Source organism: Haliotis cracherodii, unplaced genomic scaffold (assembly GCF_022045235.1).
Source record: "Haliotis cracherodii isolate W230 unplaced genomic scaffold, xgHalCrac1.p SCAF_2, whole genome shotgun sequence".
Taxonomy (NCBI): Eukaryota; Metazoa; Mollusca; class Gastropoda; order Lepetellida; family Haliotidae; genus Haliotis; species Haliotis cracherodii.
In genome coordinates this window covers 13,628,197-13,655,996 of record NW_027266275.1, presented here as the reverse complement: position 1 = coordinate 13,655,996, position 27,800 = coordinate 13,628,197, and the positions used below count along the sequence as shown (strand labels likewise).

The window sequence follows — 27,800 nt, the reverse complement described above, 5'->3', positions numbered from 1 at the left end:
CTGTTGATATGCCAAGTGATAGATAAAGCCGTACATTACATAGCATGAGACAGAGTACATTGTGGTAAATACCCGCGGGTAATCTCACGTAAATACCATCTCATGCGAATATAGCCCATGCTACCTCTATCATTTGGCTAAGCATTTACGGTATTGAAATTATACAGTATGTTAAATATATTTGTATGTAAATATACTCAACAACAAAAGTTCCTGTGACACCAATATTTAAGTGTATTTTTCAAACAAGTAAAGTTTGGTTTTCAATAGTGTAGTACATGAATGGAATCAAGTCACAAAAACGCAACTGCTACAGAAAAGTATGCATGACTTTTATGCAAGCCCATGCATTTCAGTACCCAAGAATGGGTATAAAAATATTGCGTTAACGGGATTCAATATGCATTGTTTAGCATCGTGCTGACAACAACCACTCAGAAAAAACATCAAAATTACGCAATTATTCAACATTACGAAACGCCACGCCTGTCCGAAAATGAGCGTCTGCGAGCCATTGGTGTGCTTGTAGCAGGATCGAGTCAACGTGATGTTGCAAGACAATTTACATTTGGTGTTTATGACAACGTTGGCAACAGACGAATGCAGTCAGAGACCATCCTCGGAGTGGCAGGCCACGCATAACCAATAATCGACAAGACAACTGGATTCGAACAACATACCTACGAAATCGATTCCAGCCAGCAACATTGACTGCAAGAAGCATCCCTGGCTTTCGACGAATATCTTCACAAACCGTCCGTCGTCGCCTCAGACGTGCAGGGATTGTCGCCAGAAGATCCGCCAGACGTCCAATTTGACAGGAAACCACCGTCAAGCACGTCTACAGTAGTGCAGACAGCGTCTACGCTGGACGGCCATGCAGTGGGGACAAGTTCTATTCACTGACGAGTCTCGTTTCCACCTCAGCCTCAGCGATGGACGGATTCGAGTGTACCGACGTCGAGGTGAACGTTACGTCAATCATTGTGTCCTGGAAGACGATCGGTTCGGGGGCGGCAGCGTTATGGTATGGGGTGGGATTACAGCAAGACAGAAGACCCGTTTGATAGTGGTAGAGGGAAATCTCAATACATAGCGTTAACGCGAGATCATCGACCCTGTTTTTCTTCCGTTTTTGCGTCGTCATGGCCAAGGCATTACCTTTCAACATTACAACGCCCGGCCTCATATTGCTCGACTTGTTCAGGACTCTCTTCAACAAAACAACGTGAATGTCATCTCCTGGCCGGGTCGCTCCCCTGATCTCTCACCATTCGAGCACCTGTGGTATGAGATGGATCAGCGCCTTCGACGTCAACCACGTTTTCCACAGACACTCCAGGAACTTCGAAACATGCTCGAGCAGATATGGACAAATATCCCACAGGACTTTGTGCGACGCCTGGTCCATTCCGTGAGACGAAGATGTGTTGCTTGCATCGCAACCAGAGGTGGACCTTACGCTATTGATTTGTAAATTGACATTTTGGCATGTTCATGTTTTTTTTAATGAAATCACGCATTTTCTGAAGTCAGTATTGCAAATTAAACCATTTGAACACTTTACAGGAGTCTTTTATCTGTTGCAAACCGAAATTGTTTCAGATTTGATAAAAAACATAACTTTGCATTAAATCTTATTCAATGTCACATAAACTTTTGTTGTTCAGTATACATCAGTAACACAAGAATGCCGTAAATGTAAATGTTAACAGTTCCTGTATGAAATGTCACAGCACAAAATACTTCTCAGTCCATTATCATTCACAATTCGCTTTTTGTACCTTATCTATTAGAACAATCCTGTTAAGAAAGTTCAAACCAGTCACTATCAATTCATGTATGGTTGTCAATTATATATTTAATGTGCATCTATCTTGTAATGTAATATTGTTTACATATCTCGCTATATATGAAATTTCACTCTGCCATGAATAAAGACTCCAAGGGATCAGCAGTCTTCTCTCTGTTTAAAGGTTTACAGCCGAGTAATCAGCTCTACCAAGTTAATTCCCCCACTATCTTGGTCATTTTGATGTAGCAAACGGGACCACGCCCACACAAGGCAAAACGGTCCCAAAGCTATCATGATAAAGGGAGGATAGTACCTTGACAGAAACGTTTTTAATAGAACGTAAACCTGTCTTAAAATTTACCTCTTATTGTCACGATTGATAGATTTATGCCTAGTGCCCTTCCACCACTGAGTTGCAAACACCGTTATTAATCACGTCACTTTCAAATCAATCAACATTTATTACACACAAACAACGAGAAAAGAAACATCATCATGAATTTGTAAGATGAGATAAAACTAAAGCATCTGCTGATATATAAATATTCTATTTGTATCCTTTTTACAGTTAAATACATTCATAATGACGCGTATGTCGCTTTCCATTTTCTGAAAAAAACATCTTGTGTTACATAAGCCATTTAGTCGCATGTTCACGTCTCATCATGCTAACTGCCTTACAATACTTACTACATTTGTGTCTCATACTTTACGTCAGCTAGGTGCACGATCAGACACACATTCTCATATTACGTTGGAACCGTCTATTTATTTTTGGACATTCTATCGTGTTCGACGGGTGATGAAGAGCATTTTGTTCGGAAACTGTGTATTTACCAAATGACACTCGTCACGATAAAAACAGATTTTAAGTATCGGATCACAGCAATAAGATATTTATATTAAAACCGGCGACGTTCACACAAGACAATAAGATGTACCATTATGTAAGAGGATTTATGGAAATTAAGTGCCGTTCGTCCGTCCTTCACTTTAATTGATATCAATTAGGAGCTAGTGATAAATTATCCAATTTCTAATTGTTGAAGCAATGGCCTTTTTTAGCGTTTTTAAATGAATGTCCTAATGCGCTCCTAATATCCTGCAGCTCCATAACTGGACTTATCGCAGATATATTTAAAACTAGTATTTAACCAGAAAAATATATCCTATATATACTGAGTCAAATTAAAAACTTCACATTTTTAAAAGTAATCCCATATATGATATACAACGGACAAATGTATCAGAGAAGGTAATTTTTAATCATTAATGTCCAAAGAAGAATTTTAATTAACGGTGGTAACCATAATTTGTTCCAAGCACATACGGTATTCGGTAATAACATCAACAGTTTAAATCATAAGTCCCAAGGACGAGAATCTGATGGCACACAAGTTCAGTAGCGTGTATGGCCACCGTGTGCGTTGACAACTGCCACACAACGCCTCCGCATGGACCTTGTGATGCTTGTGAACACACGATTGGGAAGACGACGCCATTGTTGCTGCAAAATGGTGCCAAGATCTTGCAAATTCTGTGGTTGGTTCTGGAGAGTGCGCAGACTTCTGCCAAGAGCATCCCAGACGTGTTCGATGGGATTAAGGTCGGGAGACCTTGACGGCCAGTCCATGACGTTGATTCCCGCATTCTGAAGGAAATTCCTTGTCAAAATTGTGTGGGGTCTGGCATTGTCGTGTTGGAAGATTAAACCGGGTCCATGTGCTGCCATAAAAGGCAGAAGTTCTGGTGCCAGTACCTTGCCACAGAAAGCACCCCACACCATGACACTTCCGCCTCGAAATCTGTCAACTTCCTGTACACAACACTGGGCGTAACGTTCATGACGGCGCCTCCACACACAACCCCCCCCCCACCATCAGCAAATCGAAGATTAAATCGGGATTCATCACTGAAGACGACTTGATTCCAATTCCTCTGAGTCCATCGTAAGTGTCGCTATGCCCACAATTGACGTTGACGTCTGTGTAATTGAGTCAGAATGGGCCCGCAGTATGGCCGTGGTGCTTGAAGGTGAGCAGTTCTCAGACGGTTTCGAACAGTTTGCGCAATCAGTTCACCCCTAAACAGTTAATTTCTGGTTGATGTAGCCGTCAAAAATCGGTTACGGAGGATCCTCTGCATGTGACGTCACACGTGGTCAACCTGGCCGAGGGTGATCAGCGGTGGTACCCGTTTGCTGTAGACGCGTCTGTAGATCATAAACAGTCCGTCGACTACAACCCATCGTCCTTGCGACTTTCCCGTCTGCAACATGCCGATGGCACGTTCACGTTGCGCATTTGAAAGGCGTGGCATGACAAATGGCTGTAAAGACTTTTGTTTTCTTGTGTTTTTCTTTTTTGTTAATGACTGCTAACAAGTATGGCTGAAAACACGTACGGAATTATGGCCACGTGACCAGCTGCACGTGAAAAACCGCTTTTGCCACTATAGTGCTGTGCACATGATTTTCATCTATTCACCTGCACAAAATGGGTGTTATCTGAAGACAATACGTGGCCATTACTTTTTAAATACACAATAAGGGCCCACAATGATAACTGGTCAAAATGTTAAAATTAAAGGATTTTGATGTTTTTAATTTGGTTCAGTATATAACAATATATGATATAAACCGAGCTGTAGATCGCCAGCAACTGAAGGTAGATCACCATACTAGGGACCATGGGGACTTACAGTACTTATGCTATCTGCATGGACCCTAGCAGGATTTACACCATCCCTTCAGTGGCTGGCTATTGAACGTAAATTTAGCCGCAATTAAAATGACAAATGTTCTACGTTTAAAAGACTAGTAGATATAATTTTTTTGAACGACATGGACTTACGATATCTCCAGAGGTCTCAGTAATCTTATACTACTTTAACACCCTTCGAGGATACAGCCATGAACAATTTCAGATATATATTCATTCTACCAATTTTAATCGGCTATTTATTTTATACAACACATATCAACAAATGTTATTATGCAATTCTATATATCTAGAAACAATAATTAAATGGCAACTAATATTATGAAAACGATCCTTAATGGATGAAACATTTGAAATAGTTATCCCTTCTGATGGAAGATTCAACACAGTCTAGCAGGACTTTCATCACAAGAGATACAAAATGGAGGATCCTCACCTTTCAATAACTACTCATGAGTATATCTACTATGGCCAATACGACATCGTCGCTCTTTTACCTCATCAAATCTGGACTGACAACCCAAGTAGATGTAACCGATATTTGGTTTCATTTCATGTAATTTATTCATACCTACTTGGGTGTCCCACTTCTTTTGCATGAGATCTCGGATATAAGATCTAAACACGGGTTATAATCAGTGAATGGGATTAGAAGAGGTGTCACAGATTTGTTGAGGGCTGCTTTTGGTGCAGCATCAGCCATTGTGTTACCACAATTCCAAGAAAAGACGATGTCGTATTGACCAGTAGAAACATCATTACTTAACACAATCATTTCGAATAAAAGTGGTTGTTTGCAAGACTGATTTTTAATTTCCTAAAGGCAGACTAGACAGGCTAAGTTGTTTATTTATATTCTAGTTAATATATTGACTTTGACTAAGCCGTACAAATAGAACTGTTATCTGGTAATCTGGATCCAGTGATGGTGGCGCTGGCAACTGCGTCACCATCCTTGGATCCATCTGTAGATATAAATTTATAAGTATCATATGTGTGTCTCAATTGATTATATTCTTTTTGATAAATAAGTTGATTTGTTTCAGATTGCTTCAATTTAGTTAAGTTTAGATTCACCTCTGGCTTTACTAATTGCCATGGTGGAGAAGTCTGCAGAAATATGAGATTGTATTCTTATTCCTAGAGGTGGCATAAGAGATGATTTTTTTATTGTAAAGCTCTTCATAAAGAGGATTAAAAACACATGATTTAATACGACGTTGTTTTAAGGACGGCTCATCAGCCTCGACACATAGACGTTGAATCGAAGAAGTTCTAAAGGCTCAAAGACAGAGCCTCAGTCCCTGACAGTAAATAGAATCAAGTTTTTTAAACTGCTTCCACAAGCTCCACCATAGACGATGAAGCCATAGTCCACTTAAGAGCTGATGGGCGCTCTGTATAGTTGGAGGAGTCTTTTCTGATCCCCTCCCAACATTGAATTTGAAACGACCTTCAATAGATCAAGTGCCTTCAGACATTTTTTAGTAATTCATGTGTGGTAAAAGGTCAATTGATGGTCAGAATAACACCAAGAACCTGGCTTCTTCTTGATAAAACTGAATCGGGGTCCTAATGAGGCTTATATTTCCTACAAAAACGAATATAGTTTGTTTTAGATTAGAAAGCTTAAATTCATTTCAAGCGACCATCTATGAAATTTATTTAAACATAATTGGAGTTTCCTTTCAAACATTTTTAACACGACAGGAGATATTAAAAGTGATCCATCAATTGAATCATTTAAAACTTTTGATAAAGTATTTATCTTCATGTTGAATAACGAGACAGAATAATTACTGCCTTGTGGGACATACTGATCCCGATTTAAATGATCAGACAGAGCAGAACCCACACGGATTTGAAAGTGTCTATCTGTTAAAAACTTGGATATTAACTGAAGCAACTGACTTCGCAATCCAAAGTTATGTAAATCTTTAAAAATACCGTGTTTCCATGTAGTGTCATATGCTGTTTCGAGTTCTAAAAAGATTGACACTTAAAGTTGTTTGTTTACTATGGCATTTTTCACCAATGATTCTAAACGTACTAAATGATCGATATTACTTCTGTTTTTACGAAAAAAGACATTGTATATTTGAAATGGGATTATTGGTCCCAAACAAGGCGATTATTTATCATGCGTTCCATACTTTTGCAAGCCCAGCTTGTTAATGAAAATGGTCGATAATTTATTGGATCGGTATGATCACGTCCAGGTTTAGGCATTAGAACAACAACGGCATCAGGCCAAGAAGGTGGGAACCTTCCTGACGTCCAAACTTCATTAAAATATTTGATTCATGATTCTGATAAGAGCATCAGGAGTTAATAATACATTTTATCAGCTCCTGTAGCAGTATCGTGATCTTGTTCAAGGGCAGGATGTTGTTCATGAGAGGTAACTATTTCATTGTAATCTTCCTCATTATCTGAATATAAAATAATAGCTTTCTTTTCCTGCTGTTTTGGTATTTTGGGGTATTGTAGTACATAGTTGGATGAGGAAGAATGTTTAGCAAATGTTTCACCCAGGTTATTAGCAATATCAAATTATCAATTGAAAATTCATTTCCATTTTTAAGATGGTGGATACCAGATTTCGACCCCTTTCCTTTGATTTTTTACACATGTTCCATACCTGGGGAATGGGCGTACATGAAACGTAAGCTTGCCATGTGTGCCGTGCCTTAGCATTTACAATTTTGAATTTATTTAAATTATGTTCCATAGGAAATAATGTTCCGCTTTCTTCCGTGCCTGCCTAGCTTGTTTGAAAGTATAATTAAACTATGGTTTACGGAATTAGGAACATCAACAAAACGATCAGGATTTAATTTGCTTGTATAGAGTAACTCGAACACCGGCTATTAAGCTTCGGTAAATTATTATCTCAGTTCTTGACGATGGAGAAACATCAGTTGGAGTTGTTTGAAGAATAGTCGGAAAATATTCACTTCTACAGAGGTCGTCGTGGACTGACCATTCGAATTCATTCAGCAAATCTGCGCTTGTAATAGATAAATCAAGAGAATAATATGTGCCTGTAGCAGGAAGTAAATATGTTTTAGAGTTATCATTAAAAATGAATAGATCGCTGTAAGAAATGACATGTTCTAATATCTCCCCTTTGCGGTTTGAATCAGCACTACCACTAAGTGGATTATGCCCTTTTAAATCGCCGATATTGATACAGGGCTTGGGGAGCTGATCAGAGAGCGTCTGAAGATCAGTTATGTATAACACCCCACTGCCTCACAAATACTCAAGATCCCCCAGTGGTTCTAGGTCCTGAAGGAGAGAGTTAGTTCTGTGAATCATATTGCCTTATCTGGATTTGCTCAGTATCTTTGAAATAGGTTTCCTGTAAACAAGAATCTTGTATCAATAACTAAAAATCATTAAAATTATTCTTTGTTCCACTGAATAATGTTGATGGAGCCTTTCATGGTGGCTCAACTGGAGATCGTGTACGAGAGGAAGGCCCCGCCCATTCCCATGGACTGGGATTGAGGGACCGACATCCATCTCCAAAGGGTCAAAAAGGTTAAGAACCTCTACTGGGGTATTTGTAAGAGAAGGCACCTCCAAATGTTGAAGTGCCCCAGCCCTTCTCATTTGCTTCTGTTTTTTTACAGAAAGGGCTTCACCCTGAACTTTTTTAATTTTATTTGTCATGTCTGGTTCTGTTGGTTTAGAAGGTGTTGTAGATTGGGTCAGATTCTCTGTTTGGGAAGCAGGTGTCATTAACAACGGGTCACCAAAGTGTATCTGGTCAGCATTCACCCAAGAAATGTCAGTTTGAGTTGCGACTGTTGACATTTTTTGAAACTGGATTTGTTGAAGACACTGCACCTAAATAGAGTTTGTTAGAAGGAGATAAGGATGGATGGAAAAAGTAACGTTTGGCTTATGTGTTAGAAATGCTGTTTGCAAATTTAAGGTTTAATATTTTAGTTTCAGGATTTGGATGAGGACAAGTGCTGTCCGTCGCAATTGGCACATTTGATCTCATTTGTGTACTCTGAAATGAGTTCCACTGCAACGGAAGCAACTTGTCTTGGCAGTGCACAATTTAGCCTCGGGACAGAATTTCTGACAACACTTGTAACACGGGAGTGGATTTGGAACATAACCCCCCACCACGATGTTAAAGTAAGCAGCTTTGACTGGTTTGGAGAAACGTTTAACTGTAGTGACATCTTGGTTTTTCAATTCAATTACGATGTCTTCCTCTGTCATGTCACAGAGAAAGGGAGCACGATCTCTCACAAAATCTTTGCTGGAATTCAGTGATTTGTGTTGAGAAACAACAACCTTTGTGACAGCAAACTGCTCGAGACTAATTAACAGAATGCCGCTTCCGATCACAAGGATTTCTACAAGGATTGTCGGGTGACGTTCTTAACTTCCTCACAAATACTTTGTATTCCCTTAGAGATTGCAAAAGAGTTCAGCTTTAGAGGATTGCCATCATCGGATGAGATGACCATGAACCTTGGCTTTAAATCAGTGACTTGTGAAGGGACATCTTCATCTGATGAAAAGGAATCTTTTGTCTGCGTTTGATTGCTTTGATGTAACCTAAATGTAGATTCAAAGACACCCCTGATTCCCAAATGCCATCGAATGTCAACAAGTACGGTGTCACATTGGAAGCCAGGTTGCAACACCAGGGCTACAGGGGTGTTATACACCAGAAATAAAGACATGAAAAGCTGTTGTTAATAAAAGAAAAAATGTCAGGCTGGTTCGGCCTATGGCATTTTCGTATATGAACACAGAATTCAGGGGTCCGTATCACCAGACTGGCCCATGAGCCAACACCTTTTGGTATAGGACTTAAGGCAAAATATAAATTTGCACCAATAACGTTATCATATTTCATGATAAACATCAATGCAAGTTTTCCATACACAGCGCATGGCGTGACGAGCCGATTGATAGAATCGGGCCCATTCTTCCGACCGTCTAGGTGAAGTGAGGGTCGCAGTGGTGTGTTGGGCAAAAGAAACACCTGTTCCTGACAAACCTAGAAACATAATCGGGGCGAACCGGGATTTGAACCCACAATTATAGGTATCTGGCGAGCCCAAGGGACGCAACTGTGCACAGCGAATCGTGGTGCTTAGACGACTGGGCCACCCGTGGCCCCGAATGGTTTCGAGCGAATGCTCCCATGAGTTCGCGATTCAGCAGAATCGTGGGGACGAGGTCGTAATTAGTATGAAACAATAAAACGTGAGTGAGGGAGTGACTTGGGATTAACGCCGCTTCTAACAGTATTCCACTTACATCACGGTGTGTCAGCTTAATGTAGGAGGAAGGTCAGAAGTAATCCAGGTCTCACTTTGGTGAAGCCTACGAGCACGGGAATGGTGCTGACAAACCTAGAAACATAATCGGGGCGAACTGGGATTCGAACCCCCAATCATAGGTTTCTGGCATCCCATTGGACGCAACTCTGCACAGCGAATTGTTGCGCATAAGATGACTGGTCGACCCGTGCCCCCACATTTGGATGACCTAACTTAGTCATTTCCCACTCGAAACAGTCAATGTGCGATTTTGCATCAAAATGTAAACATGAAATATAGATTATGCACAGTTTAATGAGACTGTCCAACACGGGTGGCCCAGTCGTCTAAGGCGCCGCGATTCGCTATGCAGGGCACGCAAGAAACCTATGAGTGTGGGTTCGAATCCCGGTTCGCCCCGATTATGTTTCTAGGTTTGTCAGCATCATAGTTTGTCTCTAATCTGCATCCCTAAGTACGTACAGGCCTGACCTTCCACGAGATGGTCAATAACTCCTTACTCAAGTAAACTGACCGATCCCCTTGCCACGTGAAGATTGTTGCATTTGTCGAGCCCAAAGGACATCCCAATATCATTAGAAAAGGGCTCGGAAAAGGAGAATCTGTTTTTTCAGTGTGGGCTCTCTACTGGCCATACGTTCAAGGTCATCCTGTATAGGAGGTAAGTAAGAGGTGTTGGGGATTTGTGCTGAGAGGGACGATAACCTTCTTCTTTGCTGAGCAAAAAGCTTCAAGGATTTAGTGTTAAACAGTATTTCAGTTATATCTCTTTGCAATTTGTCATCTTGATGTGGGCGGAAATCACGAAGTGATGCATGTCGTAGACGTGTACTGCTTTGGTGAAACACACACGCACAGGTATGGTGTTGACAGACCCATAAACAATTTAATATGAGATAACAAGGATTCAAACGCATTATTATAAGGTTAAAAGGGTCTTTTCGAGTGTGAGAACAAAAGATGAATGATTTATTAAAATGTATATCAACGTTGTGTTTGGGAAATACCTTGTTCATCACAACTTGAGGCGAGTTATAGTTGCTCAGTCGTGGCTAAGTCTTAGTTCGAACAAAGCTACTTGCAGTAAACTGTGTATTTGTCACCTTTATATTTCATCTTTTAAGGACAGAAAGGTAAATCATGTTGTAAGCATGAAATGAAGATTCTTTTCCAGACCTGGTGTATGTCTATAAGTATTCTTTACGAATATATATTCAGTGTCAGTGCCGTTAAACTTAACCGTTTCTGTGTTCTCGTATTTTGCACCTGAACGATTGACATGCCTTTGCATGTGTTTGTGCCACGTGCCACCGGTGGGGCGGACATTCTCACCTTTTCGATAAACACATGCTCGTGATATGGTCAGAATCGTACAGTGGATTCTTATGAATGTGGAAAAGGTTTTGTCGCTTTTATTTACATCATTAAATACAAAGAATGTCTATATTTTTCAGATTTATTTGCAGTACGAACATATATATATATATCCTTCGTAATTCTTTTAGTTCCATGTAATACCCTCCTTTATACTTCCCCTCTAAACAGCCGCAAATATCCCGTGACTTTCCGGGTAATAATTGGTCTTTAGAAACCCATTTCGCCGAAAGAGGTGACCGACAGGGTGTGGGTGGTCAGGCTCGATGACTTGATCGATGCTTGTTATCGTTTCCCAATCGCGTAGGTCGATGCTCGTGGTGACAGTCACTGGGTTGGCTGCTCCAGACTCGATTGTCTACAAACCGCCGTCATATAGCTGGAGTATTTCTGAGTGCGGCATAACAAACAGAGTCAGGGGTGTTTGAATATGTACACAGGTACCGACATCACTCTGTACATGACAAAAAGCAAACATGGCAAGATATATTAAAAAACCCATTGTACTTCACCCAGTTCGAAAAATGCCTAATGTTACATGCATTGCATGAATACTATAACACTTTGGTCTTCTGTGCTGTGTGTAGTTGTAAGGTTGTTTTGAATATTCAAGAATCATACAGGTGCATTAAGCAACGAATTTTCATATTTGAAATTCCACACCTCCACGAATGCAGGACATGTTATAGGTCAACAGTCTATCTACATATGGGTGCTGGGATACGGAAAAGGCTTATTTGTGTATCCCGGAATACAAGGTCGGTTTAGGGCGAACGCCTGACGAAGTAGGAGGCGAACATTTCTGGTACAGATGAAGGAGACCCCAATGAAGACCCCCTGTAGGGTGTTGGTGACGATGTAGAGGTACGTGGTAACTGGATGAGGGACAAAGGCTGATAGGAACCCTAGACTCCACGTTATCCCCATCGCAAGGAACAGCTTGACGTAGACAAGAAACTCGCTTCTTTGTTCAGATCCAAGGATCCGAGCAGATGACTTCTTCAATGAACAAATAATGGTTGATGTACAGATGAAGAAGATGGTATTCAGGACAACAATCATGCCAAGCGGTGCAGCAAAGAAGATCAAGAGTGACAACTTGCTTGTAATCCAACAAATTCCTTTTCCATATCCAGGAGAATACACAGAGGAGGAATCCACTAGGTCCAGTGTCAAGGCTGAGATGACTGGAACAAGAGGGGACATCCATGCATACATGCTGTACGTCAGAAATCGTTTCCATTTCTTTCCTGGTTCCCTGGCTCTCACGAGACATCTTGAAAATGTAAACCAGACATCGACAGCAATGATGTTCATCCAGAGAAATGCTGCCAGGAAAAAGTAGTGCATACCAATGGCGAACGCTTTGCAAACTATTGGTTGTGTTTCTGTGTACGGGGCTAACGTCATCAATACTTCTGCGGTAAACAGAGCAATTGACAGTGACAAAATGCAGAGTCCGGGGCGGTTCTGTAACTTTTTGAAAGTCAGATAAATCACAATAGTAATAAACAGTGAAACAGCTGATAGTATTGTACCTACACGACTGACGATTTCTTCAATGTGTGAAGTGTTTTGATACAAGATCTTACGTTTTGTTGGAGGGATGCACCTGTCGTCACGAGAAGTGATGCTCTCCGACAATTCTGTTTGCGAGTCACCTTTTCTTGAAGCAACTGAAATAATTGAACAATTGGTGATGGTGTCGTTAGGGGAAGTTTCGAAAATACCAACTGCCTGCTTCAGTTGAGATCCACATGTGAACGTTGCATTATTGGAATCACAGAGGACTAAACGGCACACGTTTGAAAACGGATCCCAATATTCTCCAAACGAACATTTATTGTGGCGTATGAAGCTGGTGGTTGTTGTTTCGAAAAAGGATCGTTTTTCCATCGTCCCGCTATTTATATTTATATCAAGCAAAATGGAAAATGAGTATGTTCCAAAGTCATGAAACGAGGGCACACATGAAGATGGCACATAGTGCATATCACATTTTGCAGACATTTTACTATTACATGCAGCACAATGTTTATTGAGGTATATTTTGCTTTGAACAAACACCAGCTCCCGGTTAGATGCGTTCGTACACCTGTCTCTTAATGACTGACTTCCCGACAGACACGAGGTAATGATATTTGTGTAACATGGTCGGAAGCTGCTTGTATTACTTGGCTGATGAAACTGTAGTTTACACTTTCTATTCGCTAGAACGTCATTGAATGGGGTCGTTTCATTAAAGTTCAGTGATGACCGGCTCAAACAATTGACCCGAGGCTTCCAAAACTCGGCATCTTCCGAATGACACTGGGCGCAGAAAATATTCTTGTACACAAGACCTGTCTTCTTGCCTGTTAACGGCGTTTGAAGAAAGAGATCGTTTGTGTGATCTTTCCTGCATTGCTCAGCTACAGCTGTGTTCTTGCCATCGGGGCACTCATGGACAACGTAGAGTGATACGCCTCCATCAATGTAACAATTGTCAACACACTTGATATTGTCCTGCAGTCTGGCATTTACTGGCTTTTGTATTGTGAGATCAGCGTCGCCACAACAATCATCAAAAACTGTGCACATGTCATCACAAAAACAACCCGGGGAGCTGTTGTACTGACCTGGCTGAACTTCCTGTTTTGGTCGATTCTTGCATGTCCACTGTTGTTCGCAGGTTATATTAATCTCATGAGAAGTGGTGATTATACCATTTACTAGCACCTGGCATGAAATACTAGTAATCACCATTAACAACAGGGTAGTCAGCAGACTTGCACTCATCGTTCTCAGCTTATACAAGAAGCGTTGTTGTGCAAGACTGTCCTTAAGGGAGAATTTGTAGCTTGGTGTTCTACTGAATGTCTTACATGTAATCTGGCGAATCCGGGTCCACAATGCTGGCTCCGCCTATCACAGTCACTTACGCAGCACTACCTTACACGCAGGCTCCCGATCGAGCCTTTCTGTGATTGTCATTCGTTCGCATTTGTAGCTATAAAATATTTGTGTTTGATCGCTAAAAATTACTTTTTCATCATTCTAATAAATTATCATACATCATTTACATGACACATGTCCAACCTTCCCCATATGTCGAGCAATTTCCAAGCAGTGCCAGCCTTTGGTGACTACATATCACAAAAATTGATCAGAAGATTTCAAAGTACGTTATACGACTCGTTCTTAAAAGTTGTTTGATCAGGGTTTACAGCATTCAACGTCTTACTAAATAAAGCTTTCAAAGGGTTTTATGGCAGACACATGGAGGACATTTCCACATTTGATGCAAGCGTGTCACCGGTGGGGCGTGATACGTGCAACTTTTAGAGAAAACCGGTATCATCACTATTTGATAGCGATTTGTAAACTCCTGCTTGAATACAGTGGGAATCGTACTATGGACTTAGATATCTTATGATTGTGGAAAGTGATTTGTCTCGTTTGTATGGCTTTGTATTACACGTGATTGCTTTCTCATGTTTGCTATGTAATTCATTTTGTTCCATACCACATTATCTACAGTCAGATTACTGATTATAAGAACGTATATGTAATTATAGTTTTATGCACAGCTGATTACTTTTTTGTGATACATGCAATGTGTAAGGAAGAGAATTTATGGATGTCAACTTCATCATTATTTATTTGTTATCTTATTACTTATCCCTACATATATATGCTCTCTGCCTCATAGCATTCATTCACCTGATGAAGAAGTAAACACATATACCGAAAATTTTTTTAACGTTGTGTTCCTCATAATAAAGAAGTTGACATCCATATATTCTCTTCCTCATGTGTATCACTTCTAAATGTCTTTCAAGGACCTGAAACATAACTTTAGTTACGAAAATAAAGTTTGTGTTTAAAGTTAACTTAAAATTTCTTTTAAAGATCCCTCGAGTATTAATTTCCGGAAAAAGGGATGACAACAGCTGCCAGAGCTGAGAAGATGGTGAGAATGGAATCGTGATGATTTGGAGAGGATCAGCCGGTTGTGATGGAAAGTACTATAGGCCGGCGACCTGTGTTGCTTTGAGGAGTGATATGACGAAAACAAGAACACAAGTAACAGATGCAATGTGTACACTACTAATCAAACCTAACGTTTCCTCGATCGTTGCGGTCTTGACCCGAACATAAACATCCTAATAAGAGCAGCGAATACAGATTTATGTTCATGTTAAATTATACCTAATGGTAGCTCTCCTAGAAATATCATCCTGTGCATAGGCTCCAGCACTATATGTGGTCAGGGCCTGTGACGAGGCTGGTGACATGCGATCGTGATGAATCTGTTGACCGTGTCAGTTTGTCTGTCACATCCATCATGCGAACGGAATAACATCTAAACATTATGTGATTCCGTTTTTTACCATTTCTTCTTCTCACTTAGGGGTATAAATGCACTCGCTGGACATCTGTGGACGACGCCGAAGACGGGGGCATAATGGTGGACACCATCGGCTTCATTTGATTGTAAATATGTTCACCATCACCACCACACGATAGATCGCTCAATATCCAGACCTGGAACTTATCTTCATTTTACTGTTACTTTACTTTAAGTTTGTGAGAACTGTATCACACTCAAATTATTAATGAACACGGATAAACGAAGTTAGCAGTCTCATTGATACTACATGGCGCCTTAGAAACCGAACTACGATCACTGATCTTAAACACAGAACCTACTCGTGTTCACAGTTCATTTGGGGGCATGGGTGGCCAAGTCGTCTAAGGCGTCGCGATTCGCTGTGCACAGTTGCGTCCCTTGGGCACGCCAGAAACTTATTGTGGGTTCTAATCCCGGTTCGCCCCGAATATGTTTCTAGGTTTGTCAGCACCATACCCGTTACCGTTACCCGAGACCTGCATCACTTATGGCTTTCCTCCCATATTAAGCTGACATGTCGTGATATAACTGGAAAACTGTTAAAAGCGGCATTAAACCCCACTGATATTTCATTATCACAGACAATCCTGACAGCATCTTCGAAGTAGCGGGATGTGGGCTGCTTCCTTCATAGTCCGACTCTTGGATCAATTTGATGTTGTAGAACGATTCTTCTGCAGGATCACTTTTGTTTTGACAGTTGTGTATGCCTATCTTTTAAAACCTCGTCCATTTCAGCCTTGAACAGTAACATGGAATCCACTAACTGATACCCAATTTCATTAGTATACACATAGTTACAATTGGAGTTTCATTGCCCGCTTTCTCGTTGGTGTTATGATTATCTTCATTTCTCAATGAAAACGTCAATGCCAAATAATTTTTTTTTTAAGTGTCTACTCTCCATCTACTCGTCTACAGATACTCCCGTACTAGGTAGTCGTGCACCGGGGTGGGAATAAACGCCTTAAGACGAGCAAGAACCTGAAAATAAATAGGAACAATGAAATAATTCAGTTGTGAGATATCGGCCTAAGGTTTTGGTGGATGTGGGACCGGGAGGTTGAAGTGAGGTGAGGTGAAATTGGGTTTAACGTCGCTCAACGTAAAGATTATTGCACTTATATAGCGACGTGCATGTACGTGTGTGTGTTTGTGTGGCTGCTTGTACTAGTCCGGACTGATGCCGATTTATAGTGCTAGCTCAATGAGATACCATGCCGCAGTTTAACATGAATACCCCACTCAGACACAGTATACTGACTCCGGGCGGACGCTCCACCACTAGAGCACGGAGGCGGTCCCGGGAGGTTGAAGGGTGGGATGGGTTGGGATGGACAGTACAAAATACAATGATCGCACTTGATGGCTACACTGTAATCTTTTTCAAACACATTAATACAAAAGTCATTTTGGTAAGCATATTTTTATTAAGTAAGAAAAGATAACCACAACAGAACAGATAACTCAGTAATATTATTCAGATGACTCATATGAATAAACTACTAATGATGGCTACAAGAAATCAGATTATCGACGTTATGACGTTCACAAACAACATTATCAAAACCAAACTCACGCAGTAGATATCACATGTCCTGTTTCCTCCGTGTATCAGATATCGATAACAAGGTGTTGCCGCTAGCACCGCATCCTCCATGCAATTAATGACTGGGGTCAGGTCTTTTCGTCCGATTTTGGCTGCAGAAACCAGTTTTGAATAGCAGTCCTGCAGGTATTGCCTGCCGTACACTTGTCTGACGTCATCACTTGCCTCAAGCCACATCCTGTCGTAGTTCTTTCGATGTATTTCCATCTGTTAAAGCATACAGTGGCTCTTTATCATAACCCGTTAAATGTGGGAAGGGGCGGGTTATGACTACTCAACTTTCGATAGAGATAGGAGTATTTATTTCTCAGAAAAACCACTCTCGGTGGTACATGATATATAATTATATACAATTTTCAATATGTACAAAATGGCAGGATTTAACAAGAGTAATGAAAATAGGATTCGTAGATACGAATACATTTTATCAATTGTATTATACACTTGATTAAGAAATTTTTGGAGGCCTTTTAGATCTCTAACATTGTTAGTGGTCATAAGTTTCCTAAGCTGGAAACCGCCTCCGTGGTCTGGTGGTAGAGCGTCCGCCCGGAGAGCGGGTTCGATACCCTGCCGCGTCATACCAAAAGACGTTAAAAGATGGTACTTGCTGTTACGCAGCATTAAGGGGCTTAAACAAGGACTGGTCGGCTCGGAGTATGTATACTGTGTCTGAGTGGGGTATTCATGTTAAACTGCGGAATGCACGTGCATGCACGTCGCTATATAAGTGCAATAATCTTGGACGTGACGTTCAACCCGATTTCACCTCACCTTAAAAGCGAACAGGTTCTAAAACTTATTCATTTAAGAGTTCATATTGTTGTAGGAGAAAAGCTTCACGTGACAATAAATAATGAAACTCATCTCCCACAGCGATTGAACCATACAGTGGACACTGGAATGTTCAGCCATCAACCATTTTCAACGATTAATCTATGATTAGTAGTCCTGAATATTAATACATAACAAGGAGAAATATTGATTTTGAGAGTAAAAGATATTTTTCAAATGAAGGTTGGTTCTTTGGGTACTTCTAATACGGCCCTCTAGAGCTTGATGCAACAGTGGATTTCAAGTTCGGAAGGAATTGAGATCTAAATAATTTCAACCTTTAAGGCCAGCCATGGCGTGGAAAATACCGATGGGTTTTCAAATACATACGGTAGGCCGCAGTTATCGAATACATTCTTATTAAATTCTAACCATGGGATATTTTCAACTTCTTTATGGAAAGGATACATGTATTTGTAAAGTGTTCGGGACGGTTTATAATACACTTCTGTAGAAGCAAGCGTATGCCAAAAGGAAAAGACCGCCTATGTGGTCTAGCGGAGAGAGGAAGGTCCGCACGCACGCACGCACGCACGCACACACACACACACACACACACACACGCACACACACACACACACCGGTCTGTATGTCGCTATGTCAGTGCAATAATCTTGGTCACGAAGATAACCCTATTTCACCTCACCTCACCCAAAAGGAAATACCAGTAACATGTTTCTATACGTTAACACGTAGTGGTTTCCGGCCCAATTCGCCATACAACATAGCATTTAGGGTTGTCTTTTGTTATCCAGGTGGCTCTAAATGCGACTGTTTGCCCGGATATGTTGTCATACGAATAGCATTCGCCATGCCATGCCGTAAGTTGTCACAGTAGCAAACATTTCAGTATCCTTATCGAGGGGAGGGGAGGTGCGTGTGTGTGTCGGGAGGGGGGGGGGGGGGGGGTGGAGGGGGGGTGGGGGGGGGGGGGGATGATTTTGTATCGAGCAGATATATTTCTTCAGCTACAGCTATAAAACCTGATTTCTAATTTAAGAAAAACACCTCGAAACAAATGTAATTTTTGTGGTAGGCAATTTCTTTTTTTTCAACAGTCTGTCGTTTATTTATTTTTTTTCATGTATTTTCGGGGTCAATTTATTTTTTTCATACAACTCCAGGCTCCCGTTAATTCGATTCCAGGATTCGCCGTGATCGTACTTCTTGGTTTCCAAGCTTAGTACAGACCCATGGGTTTTAGTTTAATTATAAGACGTGCATCACTTTTTGTGAAATCGAGATTAGACTCATACGAACGTAGTGATTTACTAATTATCCACACTGTAGTGAAGGAGAGGTATTTCTGTATTGAACATCGCGTCGGGAAAATACAGTCATATGAAGTCAACAATTATATGCTATGATGTAATCTAATGTACTGCCATTACACATCTCTGTGGCACTGAAGCCTGCACAATATATATGTAAACTTGTAATAAGCACATCAACTAAAAAATTAAACACGGTTAGCCATAGACTGTAAATGCATACAGGTAAAGAGATGTATGTTCACGTAGCATTCACATTAACAAAACATGAAACCCTGGTTAGCCATACACTGTAAATGTACATGTAAAGAGATGCAATATTTGTGTAACATTCATGTTAACTACACATGATGTTAGCCATACACTGTCAATGTCCATGTAAAGAGATGCAATATTCGTGTAACATTCATGTTAACTGCACATGAAATCCGATGGGCCATACACTGTCAATGTCCATGTAAAGAGATGCAATATTCGTGTAACATTCATGTTAACTGCACATGAAATCGGATTGGCCATACACTGTCAATGTCCATGTAAAGAGATGTAATATTTGTGTTACATTCACGTTAACTACACATGAAATCCCGGTTAGTCATACACTGTAAATGTACATGTAAAGAGATGCAATATTCGTGTAACATTCATGTTAACTACACATGATGTTAGCCATACACTGTAAATGTACATGTAAAGAGATGCAATATTTGTGTAACATTCATGTTAACTGCACATGAATCACTTGCTTGATAACGGTGTTAGAACCTACACCGAAATGTCGCTCTGAATTGTAATAAAGAAGTTGTTCATCCATAAATTCTTATCCTTACTTAGTACTCCAACTTCTAAATGCCTATCAAAGAAGTCAAAAGTACAGATGTTGATAGTGTCAAATTGTGTACTAAATTCAGACATATACTCTGTGATTCGCTCGTCACGCCGAAAGCCTTGGTTCGATTTTCCACATTGTGTGAAGCGCATTTCACATGTCCCGCCGTGATATTTCTGGAAGATTGCTAAAAGCGGCGTAAAACCTACTCACTCACACTATCGAACAGCTCACATTTCCCAACATCCCCGTTCCTCCACCATAGTCTCCAGGTTCTATTATGGACACTTTGATTCCGAAACGTGCCATTTCCAATCGGAGTGAATCTGAGAATGCCTCCCCTGCGAATTTAGTCATGTGATAGGCAGCACTGTGGGTGGTGCAGATTAAGCCCTTGACGCTTGTCACGTTAACAATTCGACCTGAAACGAACAAGCTCTCATTTATGCATATTTTCAATTGGAAATATGATGAAAAAAGATAACCCCATCTTTGATTTGGCAAAACCGCTCGAGTTCGAGAGTAGAGTTATCCCCCTTGCCATGTGTAAAACGCAAGCTCCTTCCCAGTGCGTGTCTCCTTTGTTACCTTCACGGTACCATCGCTGCTACAAGTGGGGAAACCCTCATTACCCTCATATTTGATGACATGACTTGACATGTTATGACGTTACGTGACGTGACGTGACGTGACGTGACGTGACGTGACTAATATAATAAATAAAATATAATAGTTACAGACGATAACAATACATTGGGATAAGATAATTATTGCAAAATATATCTATTCTTTTTATTATTCTCCTATTTCAGCAGCTGTATATACCTTGGCATTTTCTGATGAGAGGCAAAAAGAATTTCGTCACGCGCACCATGCCAAACATATTGACTTCCGCTGTCTGTTTGAAATCGTCCATAGTGTAGAACTCTACGTCGCCAAGCGGCATGATTCCTGCATTGTTGACAACAGCCCAAAGGCCTAGAAAAAGAAAGGTATATTCATGGATACATCGATGTCCGCACATTTACATAATGAATTTACGCAATGTTTCGTTGTTATGTTGCTAAACTAAAACGTCATGAACAAACATTAATAAACGCTTGCAATTTATGTATACTTGTATATGAGTCATTTTCAAAAGATGTCACTATTTGAGTTTCCAAAATTACAAAATCCAATGGTTGATATAATATCTTTTTTTGGTTTAAATGGAGTAACAAATATCTGAAGCTGTCAGTAACATCAAATGGAAGTCTTAATGATGCTTTTTTGAAAGAAGAATAACCAGTTACCATGGCAACTGAAACTTGGCTTGTCTTTCCCATAACAATGTTTGTGTGAATTATTTTGGTTTAAAATTCATGAAAATGCAAAAAGCACATACGAAACATATTTATTTCTTCATATTTTTGTATATTAAACTTGAAGTGAGGATGGAGGGCATTTATTTAGTCTCTTAATGACCAATATGTACTCAGTGTCAATTCTATGAAATACTGTTACCCCTTCAACATAAATATTATGATTTCTAAATTTTCAAGATTTCTTGGAGGTTTTTTATTTGATAAACAAAGATAAACTGTGATCAACTTATGTCTCATTGCGGAAACTAAAGACATATTAAGATATATATTTTTTTTAAATGAGTGCGTTATAGGAAAGACATGCATGTTACAGGATTGACTATATTTGTTACAGAAAAGACATTGCAAATTCATATCATCAATATGAAAAGAGTGGTAAAGATTATCTTAAATGTTTCTCATGTACATAATAATGCTTGCAAAAGTAATACCAGTCATTATCTTTTTCAGTTATATTGATAAATTTATTCCAACTTTTTAAAGGATAAATTCTAAAATATGTTACAGTAAGGACAAAGGTTTGTTACATGACAGAACAAATTACCATACAATGACATTTTAGATCACCAAGCAGTTTCCGCATTTTTACTGTAATAGCAAATGTGTTACTTTGAATAGCAATGCACATGTTTGTTATATTTATATTTTTAAATGATTAATATGAAGAATGTTACCTATGACCTACATTATAACTGTTACAGGAAAGACCTAAGACGTTACAGTACTGACAATGTGAAACAAAGTTTTGGTCAGCCTAGTTAGTTCACTATCATAAGTAAACAAAGGTTTACCAAACAGGGGTGCCACTAGATATAGTTATTGTTATATTTCCATCTCATTGTGAAATCTCCAGACTGATGTGATAGAAGACAGTTATGGTGAAGACAACATTTTGTTACATGAAAGACATTTAGAGAATAGTTTTCATGTCTTTTTATGGTTTCTATGATCAACAATCAAATCCAAAGTTTTTGAGGTTGAGTATTAATTTTACTAATATTGTGAAACACTGAAAGTATTTGGTAAAAGAATTGTGGTATACTTGAGACAATAAAGACTTGGTCAACTTGTAGAATGAACAATTCAGAAAATGTCAGAAAACACATGGCCTACAATTAGAACACAACTTTCAACTGCAAGTAAGAATCTAAACTACAACCTGGAATGCAACACTTGAAACATCAAGCCATCTAAGAAGAAAGTTGAAAGATTATAGCTGTCTTCCCAAGACATTATACCCCTTCAAGGTGGCTTTTAACTGTAGACCAAATGTTATTGTCAACCTCACAATGAGATGATTCTGGAGTCTTCTGTAACTTTGGGATGATTGTCTCCATCACTAGCCTCCTCATCTTCAGCCTTCACCTTCTCTCCATCACTAGCCCCCTCATCTTCAGCCTTCACCTTCTCTCCATCACTAGCCTCTCATCTTCAGCCTTCACCTTCTTTCGATCTCTAGCCTCCTCATCTCCAGCCTTCACCTTCTCTCTATCACTAGCCTCATCTTCAACCTACACTTTCTCTCCATCACTAGCCTCCTCATCTTCGGCCTTCACCTTCTTTCCATCTCTAGCCTCCTCATCTTCAGCCTTCACCTTCTCTCCATCACTAGCCTCATATTCAACCTACACTTTTTCTCCATCACTAGCCTCCTCATCTTCGGCCTTCACCTTCTTTCCATCTCTAGCCTCCTCATCTTCAGCCTTCACCCTTTCACTAGCCTCCTCATCTTCAGCCTTCACCTTCTTTCCATCACTATAGTTTCTTCATCTTCAGCCTTCGATCACCTTCTCTCCATCACTAGCCTCATCTTCAGCCTTCACCTTTTCTCCATCACGAGCCTCTTCATCTTCACTTTCTCTCTATCTCTAACAACATCTTCAGCCTTCACCTTCTCTCCTTCACTAACCACGTTTGGGGTAGATTGTGTGTAGTGGTCTGTTCAAAACATTGGCTAAAGTGTGAATTTGCCAGATTCCCATAAAAGACTTGTCCCTCTTCACTTTGAGGGTTTTGAGTCGAAATATGCTTTGGACTATGATGTCTGTGAGACAAGTTCCTAGAACATATATGTCAGAATACTGAGCATAATGACGTGGCAAGTTATGTCCCTTTACACTGACATCCTTCCTTTATGCCTTGAGACTGGAAATTTCCATCAAGATCTTTGGCTTCATTGGCAACAAGTTCAGAGACTATTTTCACTGTCATTTCTGCTGCTCTGTCAATTGTCCCAAAAGCAAGTACACTGCCACATGATGGTGAGCAGTTACCATTTGATAACATAGTACAAGTATACAGCTCGCCATTTGTCATTGCCATGGTTAATTTAGTTGTACAGTTCCACTTTCGAGTTGCTTTGTATTCCAGTCAAGCAAACATTGCTATTCAGTAAACCTTCATGAAATCAGCATTAGTGAATTTCAAATTATTTTGATGATGTAATGAAATCTATACATTGTCATACTTGAGTGTTTGTCTTTGCCAACAAAGACCTTTTCAGAAAATAAAGAAGCGTGGAGAGTTGAATTTTAGTGCAGTGAAGAAATGTTTTTCTCCAAAACTCGTATTCTAAAACATGTTTGACCTTTTAAAATAGAAAATACCCATAAGCTATTAGGTACTTCATGATCACTGCCATGATTCAATATTAAATGTAAAGTTTGTCTTTTCTATAACCATGGTACCATATTAACTCCGAAATCATAAACACTTATTTTAGCAAGCTTAGGAACAAGTAACTAAAATCTCATTGATCCCTTTAGTACAATATATCATCAAACATAACAGAGAGTAGTTACTTTGATTCTGATTGTCTTATGGAAATGTAGAATGTCATTACTGAAGCAAAACTGTCTTTGCCGTAACACATTTCTTATAACCATTAGGTGTTTCAATAATTTTGCATAAAATGATGAAGTGCAAGTTTATCCTACAAACTGCTTGATTGAAATAATTAATTAGAATATTGAAAAAGAACAGAGTAATTTACTTTGCTTCTTTATAACATTTCAATTGCAAAATGTCATTACAATAACAAAATATGTCTTTACTGTAACACAATTCTTATAAAAACCATATGTTCTGACAATGTTGCTCAAAATGATAAAATACAGCTTTGTCTTTCAAACTGCTGAATAAAAATATTCAGCTGGAATGTTGTAAAAGAACAGAAAGTAATAGTTTTCTTACTTTATAGCTTATTAAGTGGAGAAAGTCATTACCATAACAAAATCTGTCTTAGCTGTAACAGAATTTAGTGTTACAGGAAAGACTGTTACAGGAAAGACAAATCATTAGATAAAAAATTATATTGACTAATTAATGGTCCCTTCATGAAGCTGAATGTTCACACAATTTTCTGTTCATGAATCGGCACATAAACTTGGATCTTGAAATAACTATTTCGCATCTGTTCCATTGAATTATAGCGTTATGGGAAAGACATGAAATGAAAATACTCATCATTTCCTTACCTTTTTGGTTAACTTTCAGTGCTTATTTGTCTCCTGGTGCACATGGCACATCACACTCCTATTGTATAGGAAATGGTACTAGGCATGACAGAAAGTACTGATATCCTTGCATTGGGGATCATTGATTATTCCAAAGTTTTATTAAGTGTTACAGGAAAGACACAAAATCTAAGGACGGTGTTATATATGATTATTATTCAGGAATTATATCAGTTAGATTGAAATCATACACTGAAATTCCTAAATGAATCTCGTTTTTATAAGATAACCACAGTAATATTATATATATGCCAATATTTATAAAATGACAGTTTCTCAAATTTGAAGCTAAATGCACTGGGACAGCCAAAAATGCACTTTTTACCCATTTAAAACGCATCAAAAACACATAATATGACACAATGATTGAAAATAACCATTTTACTAGATGCATTACTTTGCAGGTGATAATCTATACAAATTGCAATGTCAATATATTTTTTTTAAATTTTGTAATGGGTTCGGACAGAAATAGTGACATCTTTTGAAAATGACTCATACACACCTGCTTCGCCAACAACTCCTCGCACATGCTCCACACATTGTCTGACGCTGTTATCGGAAGTGACGTCAAGGGCCAGCACGTGCATGCGTTCAGAAGAGACTCGTTTTAGTTCAGAAGCTCCGTCCCCTCGTTTTAGCAGACATGTCGCTATTACATTACAACCTCGTTCATCCAGACGTTGTGCCAACTGATGACCAAAACCTTAAGAACATAATTATAGAAAATGACCTAAAGTGATATGTCTAAAGAAAACCCAAACATGCATCGTATCATTATCCGGTTAAATTATAAACATATACTCTTCAGAAACACAATACGCATATTTTTGGCCATAAAAGCAAAACAAGCGGACCAAGAGGTGCAAAATAAAGAGGTTTAATGTGTTTTAGTGTCAGTGACAAACTTCCCGGATCAAAATGATCACAACAAGGACATGCAAACCATTAGTCGGGAAACACGTACGATTCGGGAAAACGCATCCAGTGCATTAACAAAAAGGCCATGGAGATCCACGTAATACACGTGCAGCAGCACTTTGAACGGCCGAATGCTGTTCAGCTGTAGCCAGGGTTTTCAATGTAGCGACCAGCACCACAACAAGGCTGTGGGATCGGTTTCAACTGCATGGGTCAACACGTGATCGGCCAGGGTCGGGAGGACCAAGAGTAACCACCCCCGCCAAGATCGCTAAATCCGGCTGCGCCACCTACGTGAAAGGACGACCACCACCACCTCAACCGCATCCAAAATGCCCGGACTGCGCCAGAATCTCCTACTAGACCGTACAAAACCGTTTAAGAGCAGCAGGTCTACGAGCAAGACGTCCTGTTCGACGCGTCATATTGAGTAGACAACATCGTCAACAACGACTAGATTGGTGTCGTCAACACAGGGTATGGCCTCAACTGCGATGGAGGGATGTCTGGTTCAGCGACGAATCAAGATTTCTCCTCCGTCGAGGGGATGGAAGAGCTTGGGTCTACAGACGTCGGGGAGAACGTTACGCCGGAAGTTACGTACAGGAAGTGGACAGATTTGGTGGTGGTAGCGTTATGATGTGGGCGGATATCTCTCATCATGGCAGGATAGGTTTGGTCCTTATCCAGGGCAATCTTACGGCTCAACGATACATCAACGATATTCTCCTACCACACGTCCTCCCATCGGCAACGGTGTATTCCAGCAGGACAACGCTCAGCCGCATACATAACGGATCACAAGAGTCTGTCTACACAACAACAACGTTGATGCTCTTCCCTGGCCCTCCAGATCCCCGCATTTGAACCCGATAGAGCATCTGTGGGATAAATTGAATAGACGGCTAAGCCGTAGTCAACCACAACCCTAAACTTTGCAGCAGTTGGTTTTTGCGTTGCAGGCCGGATGGGCTACCATTCACCAGGATGTGATTTGCATACTCCTCTCTTCTATTGGAAGGAGATGTCAGGCCGCTATCGATTCCAACTGGGGGCACACGCGTTATAAATGGTAGCTGACCTTCAACTTGGACTTTTCCTATTTACCGATAACTGAGATGACTACAATCACCAAGTGTTCTCTCCACAACACTTTGGCTTAATACCTTGTACGGATCCTCGTGTCAATGTATTTTCCTGCCTCACACAAATCTGGCTCTGCGTTTCTTTTTTTGGAGAGTATATAATACGGTATATACAGCTAAATGAAATCATGTTCGCAAACATAACAATATTATGTGCAATTCATATTCCAATGACTTCCTTGGTGCTTTTATATCATATGTATATCGTGGAAAATGAAAATACCACTTTGCGAACTTGTTGACAGAATTGTATTTCAGTCCTTTTGATAAGTTTTCCGCGTTTGATGTTGGCCTGGCATCTGAAACAATGTACGAGTGGTTATCTGTGTCGATGTAAACCCTCCTTAACGTCGACGGAAGTTTTAGCCATATGGGCTTAGATTCGGAAGGATCTCATTTAAATATCCAGATGGGGCTCTGTACACTTGCCCTATTAACGGAAAGGATCCATTGTTCTGTTCCTGGTGCACACAAACTACCGCATTCGTGACCGTGCGTTTCATTCCGGAACAAGCGAATGTCGACTCCATTCGTGACCAACTCGTGTTATTCCGGAACAAGCCGAATAGCGACTCGTGCCTCTCTCGTGGCCATTTTTGCGACTGGGTTCCGTCTAAGCGCAAACGGACATCGCTAAAAGAATTGTCAACTCGTTGCGTAATGATTCACGTACATTTCACTCATATATCATATATATTCTTGATGCTACTGA

The 27,800-nt window shown here is 40.0% G+C and overlaps 2 protein-coding genes across 3 annotated transcripts in view; both read right to left on the bottom strand.

Moving 5' to 3' along the window:
- Positions 1–11,332: 11,332 nt before the first annotated feature.
- LOC139468857 (uncharacterized) lies at positions 11,333–14,139 on the bottom strand. Its single transcript, XM_071250991.1, has one exon. It carries the CDS (start codon positions 13,983–13,985, stop codon positions 11,910–11,912), a length of 2,076 nt encoding a protein of 691 aa, XP_071107092.1. The 5' UTR covers positions 13,986–14,139; the 3' UTR covers positions 11,333–11,909.
- A 775-nt stretch (positions 14,140–14,914) lies between these two features.
- The window catches only part of LOC139469823 (D-beta-hydroxybutyrate dehydrogenase, mitochondrial-like), a 25,653-nt gene continuing 12,767 nt past the window's right edge, over positions 14,915–27,800 (bottom strand). For both annotated transcript variants that reach the window (XM_071252124.1, XM_071252125.1), the window contains 5 exons: positions 25,528–25,728; positions 20,969–21,121; positions 20,378–20,565; positions 17,180–17,416; positions 14,915–16,584 (listed from right to left, as the gene is read on the bottom strand). In XM_071252124.1, the coding sequence (XP_071108225.1) occupies positions 16,516–16,584; positions 17,180–17,416; positions 20,378–20,565; positions 20,969–21,121; positions 25,528–25,728 (848 nt within the window). In that variant the 3' untranslated portion in view covers positions 14,915–16,515. The remainder of the gene's footprint in view (positions 16,585–17,179; positions 17,417–20,377; positions 20,566–20,968; positions 21,122–25,527; positions 25,729–27,800) is intronic.

Bases quoted from the DNA above. Each gene is read 5' to 3' on its own strand.
- LOC139468857 (XM_071250991.1), bottom strand. From the start codon at position 13,985: ATGAGTGCAAGTCTGCTGACTACCCTGTTGTTAATGGTGATTACTAGT.